The sequence below is a fragment of the Phascolarctos cinereus genome, unplaced genomic scaffold, assembly GCF_003287225.1.
Source record: "Phascolarctos cinereus isolate Bilbo 61053 unplaced genomic scaffold, phaCin_HiC Scaffold_1;HRSCAF=81, whole genome shotgun sequence".
In the NCBI taxonomy this organism is placed as follows: domain Eukaryota; kingdom Metazoa; phylum Chordata; class Mammalia; order Diprotodontia; family Phascolarctidae; genus Phascolarctos; species Phascolarctos cinereus.
In genome coordinates this window covers 215,987,748-216,004,557 of record NW_027555514.1, presented here as the reverse complement: position 1 = coordinate 216,004,557, position 16,810 = coordinate 215,987,748, and the positions used below count along the sequence as shown (strand labels likewise).

General features: G+C 46.6%; 1 protein-coding gene across 1 annotated transcript; it reads left to right on the top strand.

Moving 5' to 3' along the window:
• The first annotated feature begins 9,050 nt into the window (after positions 1-9,050).
• AAAS (aladin WD repeat nucleoporin) lies at positions 9,051-16,766 on the top strand. The gene is made up of 16 exons (XM_020966120.2): positions 9,051-9,321; positions 10,309-10,436; positions 11,206-11,261; positions 11,633-11,724; positions 11,949-11,995; positions 12,194-12,292; positions 12,653-12,796; positions 14,085-14,205; positions 15,090-15,214; positions 15,328-15,388; positions 15,539-15,629; positions 15,821-15,914; positions 16,001-16,068; positions 16,184-16,265; positions 16,347-16,431; positions 16,529-16,766. The coding sequence occupies exons 1-16, from the start codon at positions 9,199-9,201 to the stop codon at positions 16,742-16,744; spliced, it is 1,632 nt and encodes a 543-aa protein (XP_020821779.1). The 5' UTR covers positions 9,051-9,198; the 3' UTR covers positions 16,745-16,766.
• Positions 16,767-16,810: the final 44 nt, after the last annotated feature.

Genomic DNA, 16,810 nt, shown 5'->3' with positions numbered 1-16,810 from the left:
TGGGTCTTCATACTCAAAAGAGCTTGTTTGATGGGGTCTGTGTTAATGGGGGTTTCTCTGATATCAGGGACACCGTTATTGGGGTTTCACTGGTAAAGGAGTTTTCCCAACGCCAGGGTTTTCCCAGCCCCAGCCAGAAACTGTGAAACATCAAGTCCTCTGGGTGTGTGTGTGTGTGTGTGTGTGTGCATGCTAATGTGTGTATGTGTGTAGGGGGGAGGTGGAAGTATTTGTGTGAATTCACCAATACTTACTCTCCAGCTCCTTTGAATCCCAGATCAAGTTTTCGCTGCTCCCCCCCCCCATTCCCATTCTAGGCTCTGTGGTCTCAACCATAGGGAACCTCATTGGTTGTTTTAGAAATATTACCTTGAGGCAGCCTAATCCGATAGGTCGAGGACAGTAGATGGGGGTTGGGAGAAGGAGGTGTGTGTGAATGAGAGGCTTTCTCTGGGACTAGAATCAATCACAGAAATGAATCAACAAATAATATCGGAGTGCCCACTATATCCAAGGCACCGCGCGTTTGGAAGTTAGGGGAGGGGAGATATCAGGGAGAAAGGATGTTGGAAAATGAAATAGAAAGGTAAAGTCCAAAATCTGACATTAGATGCCTCTAATTAACCTGACTTTTACTGTCAACCCCATCCCACCCTGGGAGTTGGGATGCCCCCAAGTACACCTTCAATGACTTTCGATGCCGCTCAGTGCCTTTGCATCCCTTCTCTTCTCGGTACCCCACCCTCCGACTCCTAGTGGCTCCAGGTGGAAGGAGGATGACCTCACCTAGGGATAGGGGAAAGGGGATCGTGGGAGGGAAGGGTCATGCCCTCGTGGAGTTTTTTTTTGTTTGTTTCGTGTTTTTTTTTAATTTAATAAATATCTGATTTGATATGGTGTCCAGTTGGAAAGGGGAAGATCGGGGTTGGCGGAGTGGAGGTGCGGGGTGGGGGGAGGACAAAGGAGAAAGGGGAAGAGAAATACTTTTCTTACCAAACTGGGAAACATCTGTAATTGCATTCTATTCTGCATTTATTTGCATAGCAAATAGGCCTTCCAGCAGGCCATTAGGGGTTAGATTTTTTTTTTAAATTTGGTTGTGCTCTTCTAATCCGTGGGCAGGAGACACTGGGTACTTTCTCTGTTTTCGATTTTATGCAGAGCCAAGCCCCTCCAAGAGACCCATCCCCTGGGCCCTGCCTTTGGGACCTGTCGATCTGAGAAAGGCCAAGAGGAGGGAGGCTTCGGGCTCAACAGATGAGAGCGAGAGGGGATTTGCGTTGGACCCCTCTCGCCTAGGCCGAACTCTCCGTGGGCTGGCCGGGCCTTAGGCCACCCTTGCCCAAGTCCCACCCCGCCCCCGACCTAGCAATCAGCTGCACCAGAGGAGCAGCAGCGGAGGAACAAAAGCTAGTCTGTGGCACCAGAGATCCCCGAGCCACAATAGGGCTTTGTGAGGCCCCCAGCCCCCGGGGCTCCCCTGCTGAGCTGGGCGGAGCTCTCCAGCTCCTCTTCCTGGGGGAGGTGCAGAGCCCAGGGCTTAACCCGGGCAGCTTTCCACGTCCTGTGGCTTGTGTCCCCATTGCTGGGGGAGGGGAAGCCAGGGAAGCTAGGGAGGGCTGTAGAAGTGGTGTGGGGAGAAGGTCAGGATCAGACACCTCACCTACCCCGGCCCTGCACTGGGTCACTATTCCTCGCGGCACTCCAAGCGTGAAATCTCCCCGCCCCGGGGGCAAAGAGCGCTCCATCAAAGGGACTTTGGAGAAGATTGCGCAGTTATCTTAGCTGCGCTGAAGGCCCCCGATCTCTTTGGGGAGTTGGAGAACCCTAGAACCCCGGAAAGGAGGTGCCAGAGGGAGGGCACGGGGTGTTGGTAAAGTTCCCAGGCACCCCCCTTCTGCTTCCCAGACTAGGCAGGCTACCCGAGACCCCCGGCCTCTCCAGTGCCTGGCCCTTCAGCGTCCCCATCCCTACCAGCCGCAGGTTTTCCTTCCCTTCCGTCCCCAAACCTTTGCATCTTCCCCTATTCCATTTGGGGTTTTCTGCTGGTTTCTGAGAGATAAAAAGCCGCGTCAAATAGAGCCGGCGCGAAGCCAGGACAGATAGGACGGGAGGGCCCGGGCCCGGAGCATGTGCCAATAGAATCGATACAGGGCCAGGATCCTGGAGCGCTTGCGGCAATGGACTCAGGAAACAGACCCGGGGAGCGTGACTGTTGCCCACGGGGTTTTCCACCACCTCCCCCAGACTTCTTTGGAAGGGTGTTCCTTTCCAATAACTCTGGTCCCTGCCCTCCCGCTGCCTCAGTTTCCCTTCAGTTCCCTGAGGAGGTTGGAGTGGAGATAATATTGGATAGGTGTTTTGTGTTTCTTTGCGTAGTCCCTTCGCTCCAGGGATTTAGCCTGGACAACCTCGCCCCCTCGTGGAACGGACCGGGCACTGCATTAGGCCTGTGTCTATTAAACAGATGGCTCCGTCGGCCACTATAGGCAACTTTTAAAAAATAATAATTTATTTTTTCAATTAACGAGCATTTATTTTCTTTCCTCCCCACTCCCACCCCCCCATTAAAAGAGAAAGCAGGACAAATATATATAGTCAAGCAAAACAAATCCTGTTCATTGACCATGTCCAAAAATATCTCATTCTGCCTCTTGAGCTCTGTCTCACCTCTGAACTCATCTGTTAGGAGGTGAACTTTTCAACCTGAGTCCCCGTGATTGGTCACTGCATGGATCAGGGTTCTTAAGTCCTTCAAAGTTGTTGTCTTTACAATATTCTTATTTTATTAGTTCATGCAAGTCTTCCCAGGTTTCTCTGAAGCTGTTCACCATCCCCTTTTGGCACAATACAGTTTCCTTCCATTTATAGACCATAATGTGTTCAGCCCTTCCCTGATTGATGAGCAACCCTTTAGTTTTCTAGTTCTTTGCAACCACAAGAACAGCTGGTAAATATTTTTGTACATATAGATCTTTTTCCTCTTTCTTTGATTTTAGGGGTATAGGCCTAGTAGTGGTATCAAAGAGTATGTATGCATAGTTTAATAACTTTCTCTGAACAACTCCAAAGTGCTTTCCAGGGTAAATTTATATCTTCATCAAACAGTACATTAATGTGCCTGTTTTCCCATGGCCCTGCCAATAGTCATCATTTTCTTTTATTTTGGTCAATTTGCCAACCTGATGGGTGTAAAGTGCTTCAATAAAGCTCAATTGCCTTAGTTTGCATTTCTCAAATTATTAGTGATTTGGAGAATTTATTCATATGACTACTGATAGATTGGATTTCTTCCTTTGAAAACTTCCTGTTCGTATCCTTTGACTATAGTTCCTTTGAGGAACCACACTAGGCAAAACGGTGAAATGGGAGCTTGGTTTTAAGAGCTCAGTATGCCCCCCTACTACTCAGTAAGGCTTGCTTTTACAAGCTTTTGGAACTTCTTGTTCTGGGCCTCATCACTTTAGGTCTAGACTTGAGGTGTCTTCATAGAATCCAAGTGGGAAAACTCCTGCCTGAAATGGTCAGCCAGCCAGTCGATGCTTGAAGACCTCTATTGATGGGGAAAGTGTTGGGAAGCTCTGGAGGCAGCTCTATTTGTTAAGTTTTTCCCTTTTTGAAAAAGAACTGTGCCCTTTGTACCTTCCACTCATGGCTCCTTATTTCTTCTCTCTGTGGCTAAGCAAAACAAGGTTAACCTCTGACATAACGACTTTTCAAATAATTGAAGCAATTCTCGTGATCTCTTCCTTCTCCAGAGTAAACATCCCTAGTTTTTGTGGTATAGTTTCATGTCCTTTCACCACCATGGTTGACTTCTCCTGAAAGGGTTCCAGATTGTCAATTTCCTGCTTATAATGGACAAAGTGACAATTTCAGTTTATGGCAATAAACTAATCCTGCTAATAGTAGAAGGCTAGAGGAAAGATCTGAAGGAGTACCTTAAAATCTTCTACTCCCCCTCATTTTACCAAAGTAAACTGGTAAGTGGAAAAGAACTTTGGATTGGTAGATAAGGGTACTTAACCAATTTACCTCTCTGAGGCTTGGTTTTCTTGACTATAAAATGAGGGGATTGGACTAGATTATCTCTAAAATTCCTTTGAGCCCTAAATCCTGTGAAGGTGAAGTGATTAGCCCAAGGTCACATAGCCAGTTGGTGTTAGAGCAGGCATCTGACTCTTTTAACTTCTAATATGGTTCTCTCTTCCCATTAACACTAACCTGCCTTCTGCAGACATACAGAGCCTCACTCTTCTCTTGGCTTGTCTAACTTAAAGTAGAAAGTGTCATGGTAGGTAGTGCCCTAAGAGGTAGGTGACATTTTTGAAGTAGAATGTACGTCCTTCTGAGTCCTTCAGATCAGACCACTCTGTAGTTCATTATAAGCATTTACTAAGTACCTATTACAGTGCCGGTGAATTTAAGAGAAAAGGGAAACAGACTCTCCCCTCAAGGGGCTGGTATTCTACGGGGGCTGGAGGTGGGGGGAACAAGAAAGGATCACAGATCTAAAGTTGGAGGGTACCACAGAGATCATCTACCTCCTCATTTTAAAGAGAAACAAACTGAGTCCCAGGGAAGTATCTGATTTGCCCAAATGTCCCACGGATAATGTTAAAGGAGGTGTAGGAGGCTAGCTCTGACTCCAGAGCTACTGCTTCTTCCAATGTGCCACCCTGCCATCCATAATACATGAGCACAGATAAGTACCAAATACATAAATAATAGGGTTTGTTTTTTCAGACACTATATGCTGTAGCACTGCACTTATGCTGTACATGAGCACGATAAGTAAATACAAAATACATTAAACAAAGTTTTTTTGGGGAGAGGGCATTAGTGATTGAGTGGGGCTCAGAATGGGTCTCCTTTAGGAGGGAGCACTTAAGCTGAACTTTCAAGGATTTTTTGAACTGCAGCTGGGAAGGGATTCTATTCCAGTCCCATGTAAAGACATGGAGATGGGAGATAGAATGTTCAGAGAACAGCAACTGGGTCGTTTTGGCTGGTTGTAGAATTGAGAACAATATGAGCGGAGAGTCTGTTTCCCTTTTCTCTTAAATTCACCGGCACTGTAATAGGTACTTAGTAAATGCTTATAATGAACTACAGAGTGGTCTGATCTGAAGGACTCAGAAGGACGTACATTCTACTTCAAAAATGTCACCTACCTCTTAGGGCACTACCTACCATGACACTTTCTACTTTAAGTTAGACAAGCCAAGAGAAGAGTGAGGCTCTGTATGTCTGCAGAAGGCAGGTTAGTGTTAATGGGAAGAGAGAACCATATTAGAAGTTAAAAGAGTCAGATGCCTGCTCTAACACCAACTGGCTATGTGACCTTGGGCTAATCACTTCACCTTCACAGGATTTAGGGCTCAAAGGAATTTTAGAGATAATCTAGTCCAATCCCCTCATTTTATAGAGAATAATATAAGCTAGGCAATGTTGTAGGAGAAATATCTTCTATTGAATTTGTGTGATAGGTAAGTGCTGCAGAATAAATCTTATCACAATGCAAAAATTATTGAGGTTAAAAACCTAGGTTTTAATGTACTTATAAACACAGGTTCATGAGGTAGAAAGATAACCCTGAGCCTTGATTGGGAATTGGACTGATCTACTTATAGAGAAAAATTATGTCATAGAGACTGAAAATTTTTCTAAATATATAACAATTTTTATGGCCTGAGGCCATAAAGTCACACAGGCCTAGTCACACAGATTCATTATCTTATGCTTCTACCTGTTATTCTTTTTTTTTTCTTTTTTAGGCAGTTGGGGTTAAGTGACTTGCCCAGGGTCACACAGCTAGTAAGTGTCAAGTGTATGGTCTGAGGCCAGATTTGAACTCAGGTCCTCCTGACTTCAGGGCCAGTGCTCCATCCACTGTGCCACCTAGCTGCCCTTCCATCTGTTATTCTTGTTCAGTTGTGCCCAACCCTTTATGATCCCATTTGGGGTTTTGTTGGCAAAGATAACTGGAGTGGTTTGCCGTTTCCTTCTCCAGTTCATTTTACAGATGAGAAAACTGAGGCAAGCAGGATTAAGCGACTTGCTCACTGTTTTGCAGGGCTAGTAAGTATCTGAGGCAGGGGTTGAACAAACTAAGTTAGAATAAATTAGTAAACAGACTAAGTTACAGATTTAAACATTGAGTTTACAAAATTGTACACTTACAAAACTTCAAGGTTACCTTTTTTTGTTTTGGCTAGGCAATGGGGTTAAGTGACTTGCCCAAGGTCACACAGCTAGTAAGTGTTATGTGTCTGAGGCTAGATTTGAACTCAGGTCCTCCTGAATCCAGGGCTTGGTGCTCTATCCACTGTGCCACCTAGCTGCCCCTCAAGGTTGCCTTTTAAAGAAGCCATAATGGGCTAACTGAGAGAAGACACAAAGATAAAGAGCTACATCACTTTGGGAGGCTTTTAAAAGATTTTTTTTCTCTTTTTGCTAGACAATGAGGTTAAGTGACTTGCCCAGGGTCACATAGCTAGTAAGTGTCAAGTGTCTGAGGCTACATTTGAACTCAGGTCCTCCATGACTCCAAGGCCCCAGCTCAATCCACTTCCCAACCTACCTACCCCTAAAAAGTTTTGTAGATGGCATATTTCCTTTAGGTAAAGACCAGGCTTCCCCCCCATGTGGCTGTTTCCAGCCCCCTCCTTTCACCATGTGCCCCCTTCCTGCCTCCCTCCCTCCTAGAGGTCTGTGGACTGCTCCACTTATATAAAGCGAGAACTCTCTGTATTGTTACAGCTCATATTTATGTAGTGCTTATGCTGTGCCAGGAACTGTCCTAAACACTTTACAATTATTATCCTGTTTAATCCTCACAACAACCTTGAAAGCTAAGTGCTAAAATTCTTAAGCAAGGGCATGTCATAGTCAGAACAATGCTTTGGGAATAACATTTTGGTAGTTGTAGGGAAGATGGACTGGAAAGGAGAGAAACAGTGGAGTTAAATTAGAAGACAGAATGTTACTATATGAATATGAAGACTACAGAGAAGCATGGAAGGACTTACATATCAGATGCAAAGTGAAGTAAGCAGAGCCAAGAAAGCAATATACATAATGACCTCAGGGGTGTAAATGGAAAGAACAGCCACCACAAAACAGCTGAAAAAGAATGTTGTCAACATGAAAAAGAACAAGTATGGCCCTAAAGAAGAGATATGAGAAGACACTTCCCCTCTAGCTTCTTTTCAGAAGTGAGCATTTATAGGTGTGGAACTTTGCTTTTCAAATTTTTTTTTTGCTGAATTGCATTTAGATGATGTGAAAATAAAGATATCAATAAATATATTTTTAAAGAAGAAAAAATTTAAAAGAAGACTATTACAATAGTCTGTATGAGCACTGACTGACAAGCTCCTGAACTGGAGTGTTGGCTGTGAGTGCAGAGAAGAGAACAGATTGGAGAAATATTACATAGGTAGAATTGGCAAAACTTGCCAACTGATTGGATTGGGGGAGTGAAAGGGAAGACTTTTTCTACTGGGGAATGGTTCTTGTTCGTAGATGAATTTGACTTAGTACTTACTTAACCTTTATAAGAGAAAATTACTGCAAAGATTTTTCCTGGTTACTTATTACCTAGGTTTTGTTTGTGCAAAAACTTTTCAATTTTATGTAATCAAAGTTGTCTACTTTATTTCTGTGATCCTCTCTATCCCGTTTGGCCATGAACTCTTCTCTTCATAGATCCAAAAGGTCATTTCATCTTTGCTCCTCTAATTTGGTTTGTTTTAATTTTTTATTTTTGTCAGGCAATGGGGTTAAGTGACTTGCCCAGGGTTACACAGCTAAGTGTTAGGTGTCTGAGGCAGCATTTGAACTCAGCTCCTCCTGAATCCAAGGCTGGAGCTTATCCACTGAGCCACTTAGCTGCCCCTTAACTTAAGAGTTTGCAGACTGTCAGTTACCCTTAAATTGGTTTAGCCTGGCTACAGATATTGTGCAATGCTACAACTTCTTGGAGCTACAGGTGAGAGTTGGGTGATAGATGGACACCAAAAGTGAATGAGAAGCCCTGAAAAGGGGGCTCAGGAAGGCTTCAAACCAGAGGTCCTCCCTGAACACTCCATATATCCCTAAGTCAAATATCCACTTGGAGCTCAGCTTGGTATATGGCATGAGATGTTGAACAAAATCTAATTCTGCAGACTTCCAGTTTTCTTACAAGTTTATTATGAGGCCTTACCCTTGGTCTTTTGGGACCCTCACCAAAGTCTTTGAGGAGAAGAGGAGAGAGGGGTTCATATAAGGGAGATGGCCTAGGAGAGAACTGAGGGTTGCAGTGACTGGAAATCAGTGTGGAAAAAGGACAGGGCTTGGTAAGGGAAGACAGAGGGAGAGGTGGAAAGCCAATAGATTATGGTCAGAGAAAGGGATTTCAAAATTCTTTTTTTTTCTTTTTTTTATGTCAAAATTCCTGAACGTGGAAGTGGCACATTTGTGGCAAGTTCAAAGGTACCACAATCTTTGCATGTCACTGAGGCTTGCCACTGCTCCTGCTTTTCCCCAGGCCTGGATCATTTTGTTTATTATTAATTTATTTTTAATTTTCAACAATCATTTCCACAAGATTTTGAGTTCCAAATTTTCTCCCCATCTCGTCCCTCCCCCTACCCCAACATAGCAAGCATTCTGAATCTGGGTCATTTTGGGGAAGGAGGCAGGCAGTACTGTCCCAGCAGGGTGTTGGATTTTTCTCCGGGTCCTGCCTTTCTGCAAGCCCCTGGGCCTTCTTCCTGGATGCTCACAAGCCTGGGTGCTTAATTAACCCCTTAATTTGGGATTTCCTTGGAACAGGACTTTTTTTATTTTGGTTTTTTTGAACAGGACTTATTCAAAACCCCAGAATGCAAGGGGGTGGTTCAAAAAGGGGGTTGCTGACGACTGGCTCAGAACCCCACCCTCCCCATAAGTCGTCATCTTTCAATAACCTGCAGCACCCCCCGCACCCCACCCCACCCCCTCTGACGTGTTCACGCAGCTTCCTCTGCAGGGCGCCAGGAGAGCGCGAGAAGCAACCGGAAATCCCACCCCAAGGCCCTCTACTTCCGTCAGGCGTGGCGGCGACGGGATTTGTCCCGCGCGGCGACCCGTCCTCGCTTCGCCTCCAGCCCGAGTGCGCGTGGGACCGCAGGGAGGGGGACCGGTTGGCTCCTAGCCGGGCCGCCTCGCAGGATGTGCTCCCTTTCGTTGTTTCCACCGTTACCGCCCTGGGACCAAGTGACGCTTTACGAGTACAACAACGAGTTGGTGACGGGTGACAGCTATGAAAGCCCGCCCCCTGACTTCCGGGGTCAGGTAACTTACTGGGAACACTAGGCCGAGAGAGAGGCGAGGGGTGGGGCTAGCGTTGGGGTGGAGCAAGGAAGAAATGGAATGAGAGGGAAGGCTCGGGATTGGAAGATAAGGGTTTGAAGTGGGTGGGGTTAGGTAAAGTGGGTGGGGCGAGAGCTAGGCCTAGAGCAGGCTTAGCCAGGGAAGGGGCGGGGCTACAAGATGTGGGGCGGGGTTAAGCAGTTGCTGGATGGAAGCTGAGTACCAAGACTTGGGGTCCGCCAGGGATTGCATAGAACCTGGCCTGTGGTAGGCGATTAATAAATGCTTATTGGCTGATTTAATCTGGAGCTTCTTAACCTTTTTTGGATCCTGGACCTCTCTTAACAGGCTAGTGAAGCCCATGGACTCCTCAGAGTCATGTTCTTAAATGCATAAACCGGTTATATGGAAATACAAGTATCAAAATATTAAAACACACACACAAGTTCACAGATCCCAGGTTAAGAAGCTTTGATCTAATCTGATCCCTGCATTTTACAGATAAGGACACACAGAGATAGAGTAAATAGGCCTGGATACAAAATCAGGTTTTACTCCATATCTAACAAACTCTTCCCACTTCACCATGTATCCTCTAACAAAGCACTTGACCTTTTCTAACTTGAGATTAATTTTGTTATGATTCTTTTCTTGCTCTATAAAGTAATTCTTTGGTACTTTGATTGGTATGGCACTGAAAAGGTAAATTAATTTAGGTAGTGTTGTCATTAAAAAAATATTGGCTTGGACTTCCTATGAGCAACTAATATTTCTACAGTTATTTAGATCTGTCTTTATTTGTGTGAGGAGTTCCAGTATCATTTCCATTATGCTGTGTTGAGCCTTTTTTGAGGGAGGTTAGGGAGAAGGGATGGGTATTTTATTGGAGTTTGGAAGTTCATGTAAAGCCAAGGGATAGGGAGAGAGAAGCTAATTCCTTCTTCCTTCCTGAAAACCTGCATCCCACAGTGGATCAACCTTCCTGTTCTCCATCTGACAAAAGACCCCCTCAGGACCCCTGGTCGTCTGGACCATGGCACCAAAACTGCCTTCATCCATCACCGTGAGAGTATCTGGAAGAGATGTATCAATGCTTGGTGAGGCCGGGGGCAGGCATCCCTGGGTCAGTAGACAAAGGGGAAGTTCTTCTACCCTTCTCCTGCTGGCCTTTACTCAAAGATTTTTGTCATTGTGACTTCCCCTGGTCTAGACCATTTATTAGACCCTTATTACCTAACCTACCAAAAGATAAACCTTAGTCTGTGCTTCAAGGGTCTCTCTCTCCTCACTGACTCTGGTTCATCTGAGAGCAGTGGAAAGAGCCCTGGAGGTCAGAGTCAGAAGAGCTGTGTTCAAGTGAATTCAGCTACTTATACCTGTCACATCCTAGGCAAATATGTGCCCGCTTTGGGCCTCAGTTTCCTCATTTGTAAAATGGGGGGATTGGAACAGACAGTCCCTTCTACATATAAACTCTTGGATCTGTAGTTAATCACCCTAGACCCTTCCTCAGTCCTGTAAACTGGATGTCTCCCTCTTTGCCCCCTCCTCCATCATCCCATCCAGCCCTGTGCTGTTGCTTCAGCTCAGACATTGTTGTATTCTGTTCATTTGTACTTGTTTATATTTGACAAGTATTCTTAGAACATTTTGAGTGTTACCTTCCCAGTTCTCCAGGACTGGGGAGTCCATCTCCTTTGTTTGAGCCCTTATGCAGTGTCTAATATGGTGCTTTGCACATAGAGACCACCCCAAACATACTTTTGAGTGAATGACAGATTCTGGTGTTCTGAAAGGCAGGTGTGGGGAGGCAGAGGGCTGAGGGGAATGTGGAAGTCCCAGACTCAGCCTCTCTGTTCCTTGTAGGTGTGATGTGGGGGTTTCAGGTGTGTTGGATGAGGTTGCTAACTCTGAGGAGGAAGGTAAGTCATTCTCTTCTACTCCACCTTCTCTTTTCCTCTGTAATGACTAATAATAACTAGTATATACAATGCATTAAGGTTCACAGAATGCCTTCCTCGTAAACTTCATTTGTCTTTTCCCACCCTTATCCCCTTGACCTTAGCTCTTTTCCATTGCCCACCGTAGTGCTCTTTTCCCCTGAACCCCATCTTCATTATATTTTTCACTCCCACTAAATATCCCATGGATGAAGTACATGTAGGTTGTCTCCAGGACAGATCATCTTGGAAAAGGTTCAGTCACAGTTTAAAAGTGCCTAGTGCCTGCATCAGATGTGTGATTAAGTGCCAATTGGATGGTTCAGTGATAGCTGTCCCCTTCACCCCTACAGTGTTCAAGTGGGTGAAGACAGCCTCAAGCTGGGCCCTGGCATTGTGTCGATGGGGCTCTTCTCTCTATGGGTCTCTATTTCCCCATCTGTCAGTGAGTTTGTGCTCCCCCTACCCCCTGCTTGTAACCCTTAAAAATGCTTAAGCTAGGATGGGGGAGTGAGGGGAGGAATAGTCTTGGTGACCATGGACTGTGCAGGGTGGGTTTTGATCCCTCTGGGAGAGAAAAGGGTTAAATCTCCCAAAAGGGGTGTATGTGTGTGGGGGTGTCAATAAGAGGGTAACATGCCCCATCCTCATTCCTTTATACCCTTACAGCTCAGGAGTGAAGATCTGATTGCTGAGTTTGCCCAGGTCACAAATTGGTAAGGGGATGCCTAGAGGAGCTCCTGGGCATTGGAAGACAAAAGAATAGCTTTGACACTTGTGTTTGGGGGTAGGGTTGAGATGATGTCCTGTTTCTCTTTCCCCCTCCCTGAACTGAGCAAAAATAGAATGGAAAAGAATCTGAGCTGGGATTGGGGAGCTCGGATCCCTCTTGCTTATGCTTACTTACACCCCAGGTCCAGCTGCTGCTTAAGGGTTTTTGCCTGGCATCCTCATACCAACAAGTTTGCGGTGGTGCTGTTGGATGACTCCATTCGGGTATACAATGCCAACAGGTATGTGTGGGTGTGTGCAGCAGAAGAAACCAAGGTTTCCTTACTCTGATCATTTCCCTTTACCTTCCAGGGCTTGTTAGCTGGCCCTGGCTCCAGAAGACTCCTGGACTTTTCCCTCTAGGATCCCCTTAAGAATTTAAGACTTTCCTAAAGCTGGGGTGATTGTGTGTGTGTGTTGGAGGGGCATGGCTGGGAAATCTCTGAAGTTCTTTGAGGGTTTGGCATGTTTCCTTTTCGCAGACCCTGCTTTTGCAGCTTTCTCTTGCCTATCCTTCCCTCTTGGACCTGTTTCCCCAACTGACCCCAAGTTCCCTTTTCATCCCTCTCAACCCCTACTCCTATCTGCACCTCTCCTCTCAGCACCATAGTCCCTTCTCTGAAGCACCGGCTACAGCGAAATGTGGCTGCTCTTGCCTGGAAGCCCCTCAGTGCCTCAGTGCTGGCCGTGGCCTGTCAAAGCTGTATTCTCATCTGGACCCTGGATCCCAACTCCCTGTCTACCCGGTAAGTTCCTTCCCTTGTCTGACCCCACCCTATTCTGAGGTTTCCCCACATGTCTTGGGGAGCCTAAGGGCTTTTGTGAGTGTGGGGGTGGGAGGAGACTACCCAGAAGGAAAAGAAAACCAGTCTTTTCCCTCTGGGAACTCTGAGGCCAACAGAACCCAGGGACAGAGATAGAGAATCAGAGACTGAATTCAAGGCAACAGATGAGGGATGGGGGGGGGGCAGTGCCAGAAACCACAGGAGGAAGATGAGTTTAAAAAAAAAAAAAGGCTTCCTAGATGGAGCCTGGATTCAGGAATCAAATCCTGGGATGGGATTTGAAAGGAGTAGGGAAGAGAGGTCATGTCACCATGTGACGCTCCAGGCAGAAATGAGCCAGGCATCATTTGGAAACAGGGAATAAGTCTGCCCAGTACAGGCTCTGCGCTGAAAAGATGATTAAAAGGTATAGATAGGCTGCTGGGCCTAGTAGCTGGAAGGCCTGAGTTCAAATCTCCCCTTAGATACTTACTAGCTGTGTGACCCTGGGCAAGTCACTTCCCCTCTATGTGCCTCAATTTCCTCATCTGTAAAATGGGGGCACTAATATCACCTACCTCCCAGTGTTGTTCTAAGGATAGACTGAGAGGATAATTGCAAAGCACTTGGTGCAGTGTCTAGCACGTGATAAATGCTGTAGGAATTTTAGCTACTATTGTAAGAAGGGAAAGAGATTCTCATCAACCCCATTGTTTATACCCCTATTCAGTGGGTTTCTTGCAGACTGCAGTCTTAACCTCATTAATCTAGTATTTCCTAACTTGACAAATCAGATCTTTCCTTCTTTTTTATTTTTAAAAAAGGATTAATTTTGGTTTTTACACTACCTCCATTTTTGAACATATTCCCCGACTCCCTACTATGGAACCATCCCTCATGACAAAAAGAGAAAAAACTGTGTTCACAAAACTAACCAATACATCGTCTGAGCCTGACACTATGAGCTGTTGTGCCCCCTTTGCCCCCCACCTTGGCGAAGGTTAAGGAAGCTCTTCTGACTGTAGTGGGAGCCTCTTCCTCATCATCTCTTCAGTGGGACTGGGACATTGTTTTCATCCTTTGTCCTTTCCCTGATCTCATCCTTGAACCCCATGATCCTTCTTTCTCCTCTAACTTGGAGGGACAATGGATAGCCTTGAAGAGCTGAGAATTTCTGACCGAGATCCAATACAGGGAAAGCTGGGAAGCTGGACTCCTGGGTTTTCTTGGGCCACCCTGTAACCTTCTTCTTAATCTCCAACCCTTGCAGACCTTCCTCAGGCTGTGCCCAGGTGCTTTCCCATCCGGGGCACAGCCCTGTCACCAGCCTAGCCTGGTCCCCTAATGGAGGACTACTGCTTTCAGCCTCACCTGTAGATGCTGCTGTCTTGGTGAGTTGTTCCCTAACCCTCAAGTATCCTTTTGTTTCTGGAAAAGATCATTTTACCTGCCGATGGAAAGTGGGGGAAGGCTGAGTTTGGAATTCTATTTTCTATAGTCCAGGTTGTAATCAATAAGCATTTATTTATTAAGCACCTGTTCTGTGTCAGAAACAGTGCTGAGTCCCGGAGATGCAAAGAAAGACAGCTCCCTTCCCCCAAAACAAACAAACAAACAAGCATTCCTTGCTCTCAAGGAGCTCACAATCTAATGGGGGAGACACTGTACAACTATATAGAGACCAAAATATTGCAGGATAAATTGGAAAGAATCTCAGAGGGAGGGCATTAGTATTAAGGAGGACCTGGAAAGGTTTCCTGCAAAAGGTGGGATTTTAGTTGGGACTCGAAGAAGGGCCAGAGAAACCAGGATGCAGAAAGGAGGCAGGGTTCCACACCTGGACAGCAGGCGAGCCATCGCAAGCAGCTTCAAGGTCATGGAGGGGAGAAAGGTGCAAGAAGACTGTAAAGGCAGGGAGGGCCAGGTTATGTGGGGTTTTAGAAGCCAAATAGAGGATTTTATATTTGATCTTGGAGGTAATAGGGAGCCCTTGACATTGACTGGATAGGGGTGGACACGGTCAGACCTAGGCTTTAGAGAGATCATTTTGACAGCCTTGGGGAGGACGAACCCAAGTGGGAAGGACTTGGAGGGAGGTCAAACAGCAGCTATCCAGGTGTGAGCTGAAATGAGGCTGTACTTAAGCACAAACACATTCCCTGTGATCCTGTTAACCCTTTAGTTCCCAGCTCTCCTGTACCTATAAAAACCATTTGGGTAATAATTTGGAATATTTGAGCTCCTTCCTTTGAATACCTTCACCCCATGCTTCCAGGTGTGGAACATCTCAACTGAGACCTGTGTTCCCCTTCCCTGGTTCTTGGGAGGTGGAGTCACCTATCTGCTTTGGTCCCCTGATGGCAGCAAAGTTTTGGCCACCACACCTTCTTCCATCTTCCGGTGAGTGAGGAGTCAGAGAAAGCAGACAGGCCTTTCTTTGGCTCTGCCCAGCACGGGACAGACATTTTGGAATTTCTAGAGTCCTTAACCAAACCCCTCCCTCTCTGGTACAGGGTTTGGGAAGTCCAAATGTGGACCTGTGAGAGGTGGCCTACCCTGTCAGGGCGTTGTCAGGTACAGAGGGATCCCAGGACCCTCTGGGAGTGGGTGGGCCACAGTCACCAGTTGTCTTTCACATTGGGACATCCGTTTCCCCACACTACCATCGCTTGGGGGCTACTTTGGTCGTTTCTCAGTAACTGATACATTTTCTTCCTTCCTCAGACCGGCTGCTGGAGCCCAGATGGGAACCGCCTGTTGTTCACAGTCGTAGGAGAGCCTCTAATTTACTCCTTGACTTTCCCTGAGCACAGTAGTAAGAAGTGCCTTCGAGGGAGAATGGAGGGCCTGGAACATTTTTAATAGACCCAACCTTTGGGGGATTGGGAGGAAGGTAGGGGAAACTGAGAGAGTCAGATTCCCAGGAGGATGGGCCAAGGGCCTATCTCTCCTCTACCTCTCAGGGCCTCAGGTTGGAAGGGGTCTTATCACGTGCCTTTTCCACAGGGGAGGGAAAAGGGCAGGTTGGAGGTGCCAAAACAGCTACCATAGTGGCAGATCTGTCCGAGACAACAATACAGACACCTAATGGGGAGGAAAGGTAAACAAGAGGCAAGGGCCATGGTAGGTGGAGGGTGGGAAGGACCTCTCTGCCTTCTCCCCTTCACCTTTCACTGTGTTCTCTAGGCTGGGGGGAGAAGCACATTCCATGGTGTGGGACCCTAGTGGAGAGCGTCTGGCTGTGCTAATGAAAGGTAACAGGATGAGAAGGGGTACAACCCACACCAACTCTGCCCATCAGCTTCAGCTCCACGAGCCTGTCTCGAGCACTGTTCTATTCTCAATCTGTCCTTGTCACCCTTTTTGCAGGAAATCCAGGTGTCCAGCACGGGAAGCCCGTTATTCTGCTGTTCCGCACCCGGAACAGCCCAGTGTTTGAACTGCTTCCCTGGTGAGTATTGCTTGGTCCTCCCCTGACCCCAGCCCCATTTTCTCTCTGCCCTTCTCACTTCTTTCCCACCTTGTTTCCCAGCGGTGTTGTACAGGGGGAACCAGGCGCCTGGGCCCAGCTGATCGCCTTTCACCCATCCTTCCACAAAGGAGCCTTGCTTAGTGTGGTAAGGGTGGAGATTGGATAGGCATGAGGGGTTTTTGAGTTGGGGTTGCTGTAGTTTGGTTTGATACCTCATCTTCCCCCTTGGAATTTCTCCACAGTGTTGGTCCACAGGCCGGATTGCCCACATTCCCCTGTATTTTGTCAATGCACAGTTCCCACGATTTAGCCCCATGCTGGGCCGGACCCAGGAGCCTCCTGCTGGGGGAGGTGGCTCTACCCATATGCCTCTGTTTACTGAGTCAGCCCCCATCTCTAGCCCCTGGGACCCCTCTTTAGGAACTTCTTGGTCCAACTCCCCCACTGGCCGTCTTTAATAAACATTCTCTTTACTTCCCATCCTTTCTGGTTTGTTTTCTTTAAAGAAGTAAGGACTAAGCACT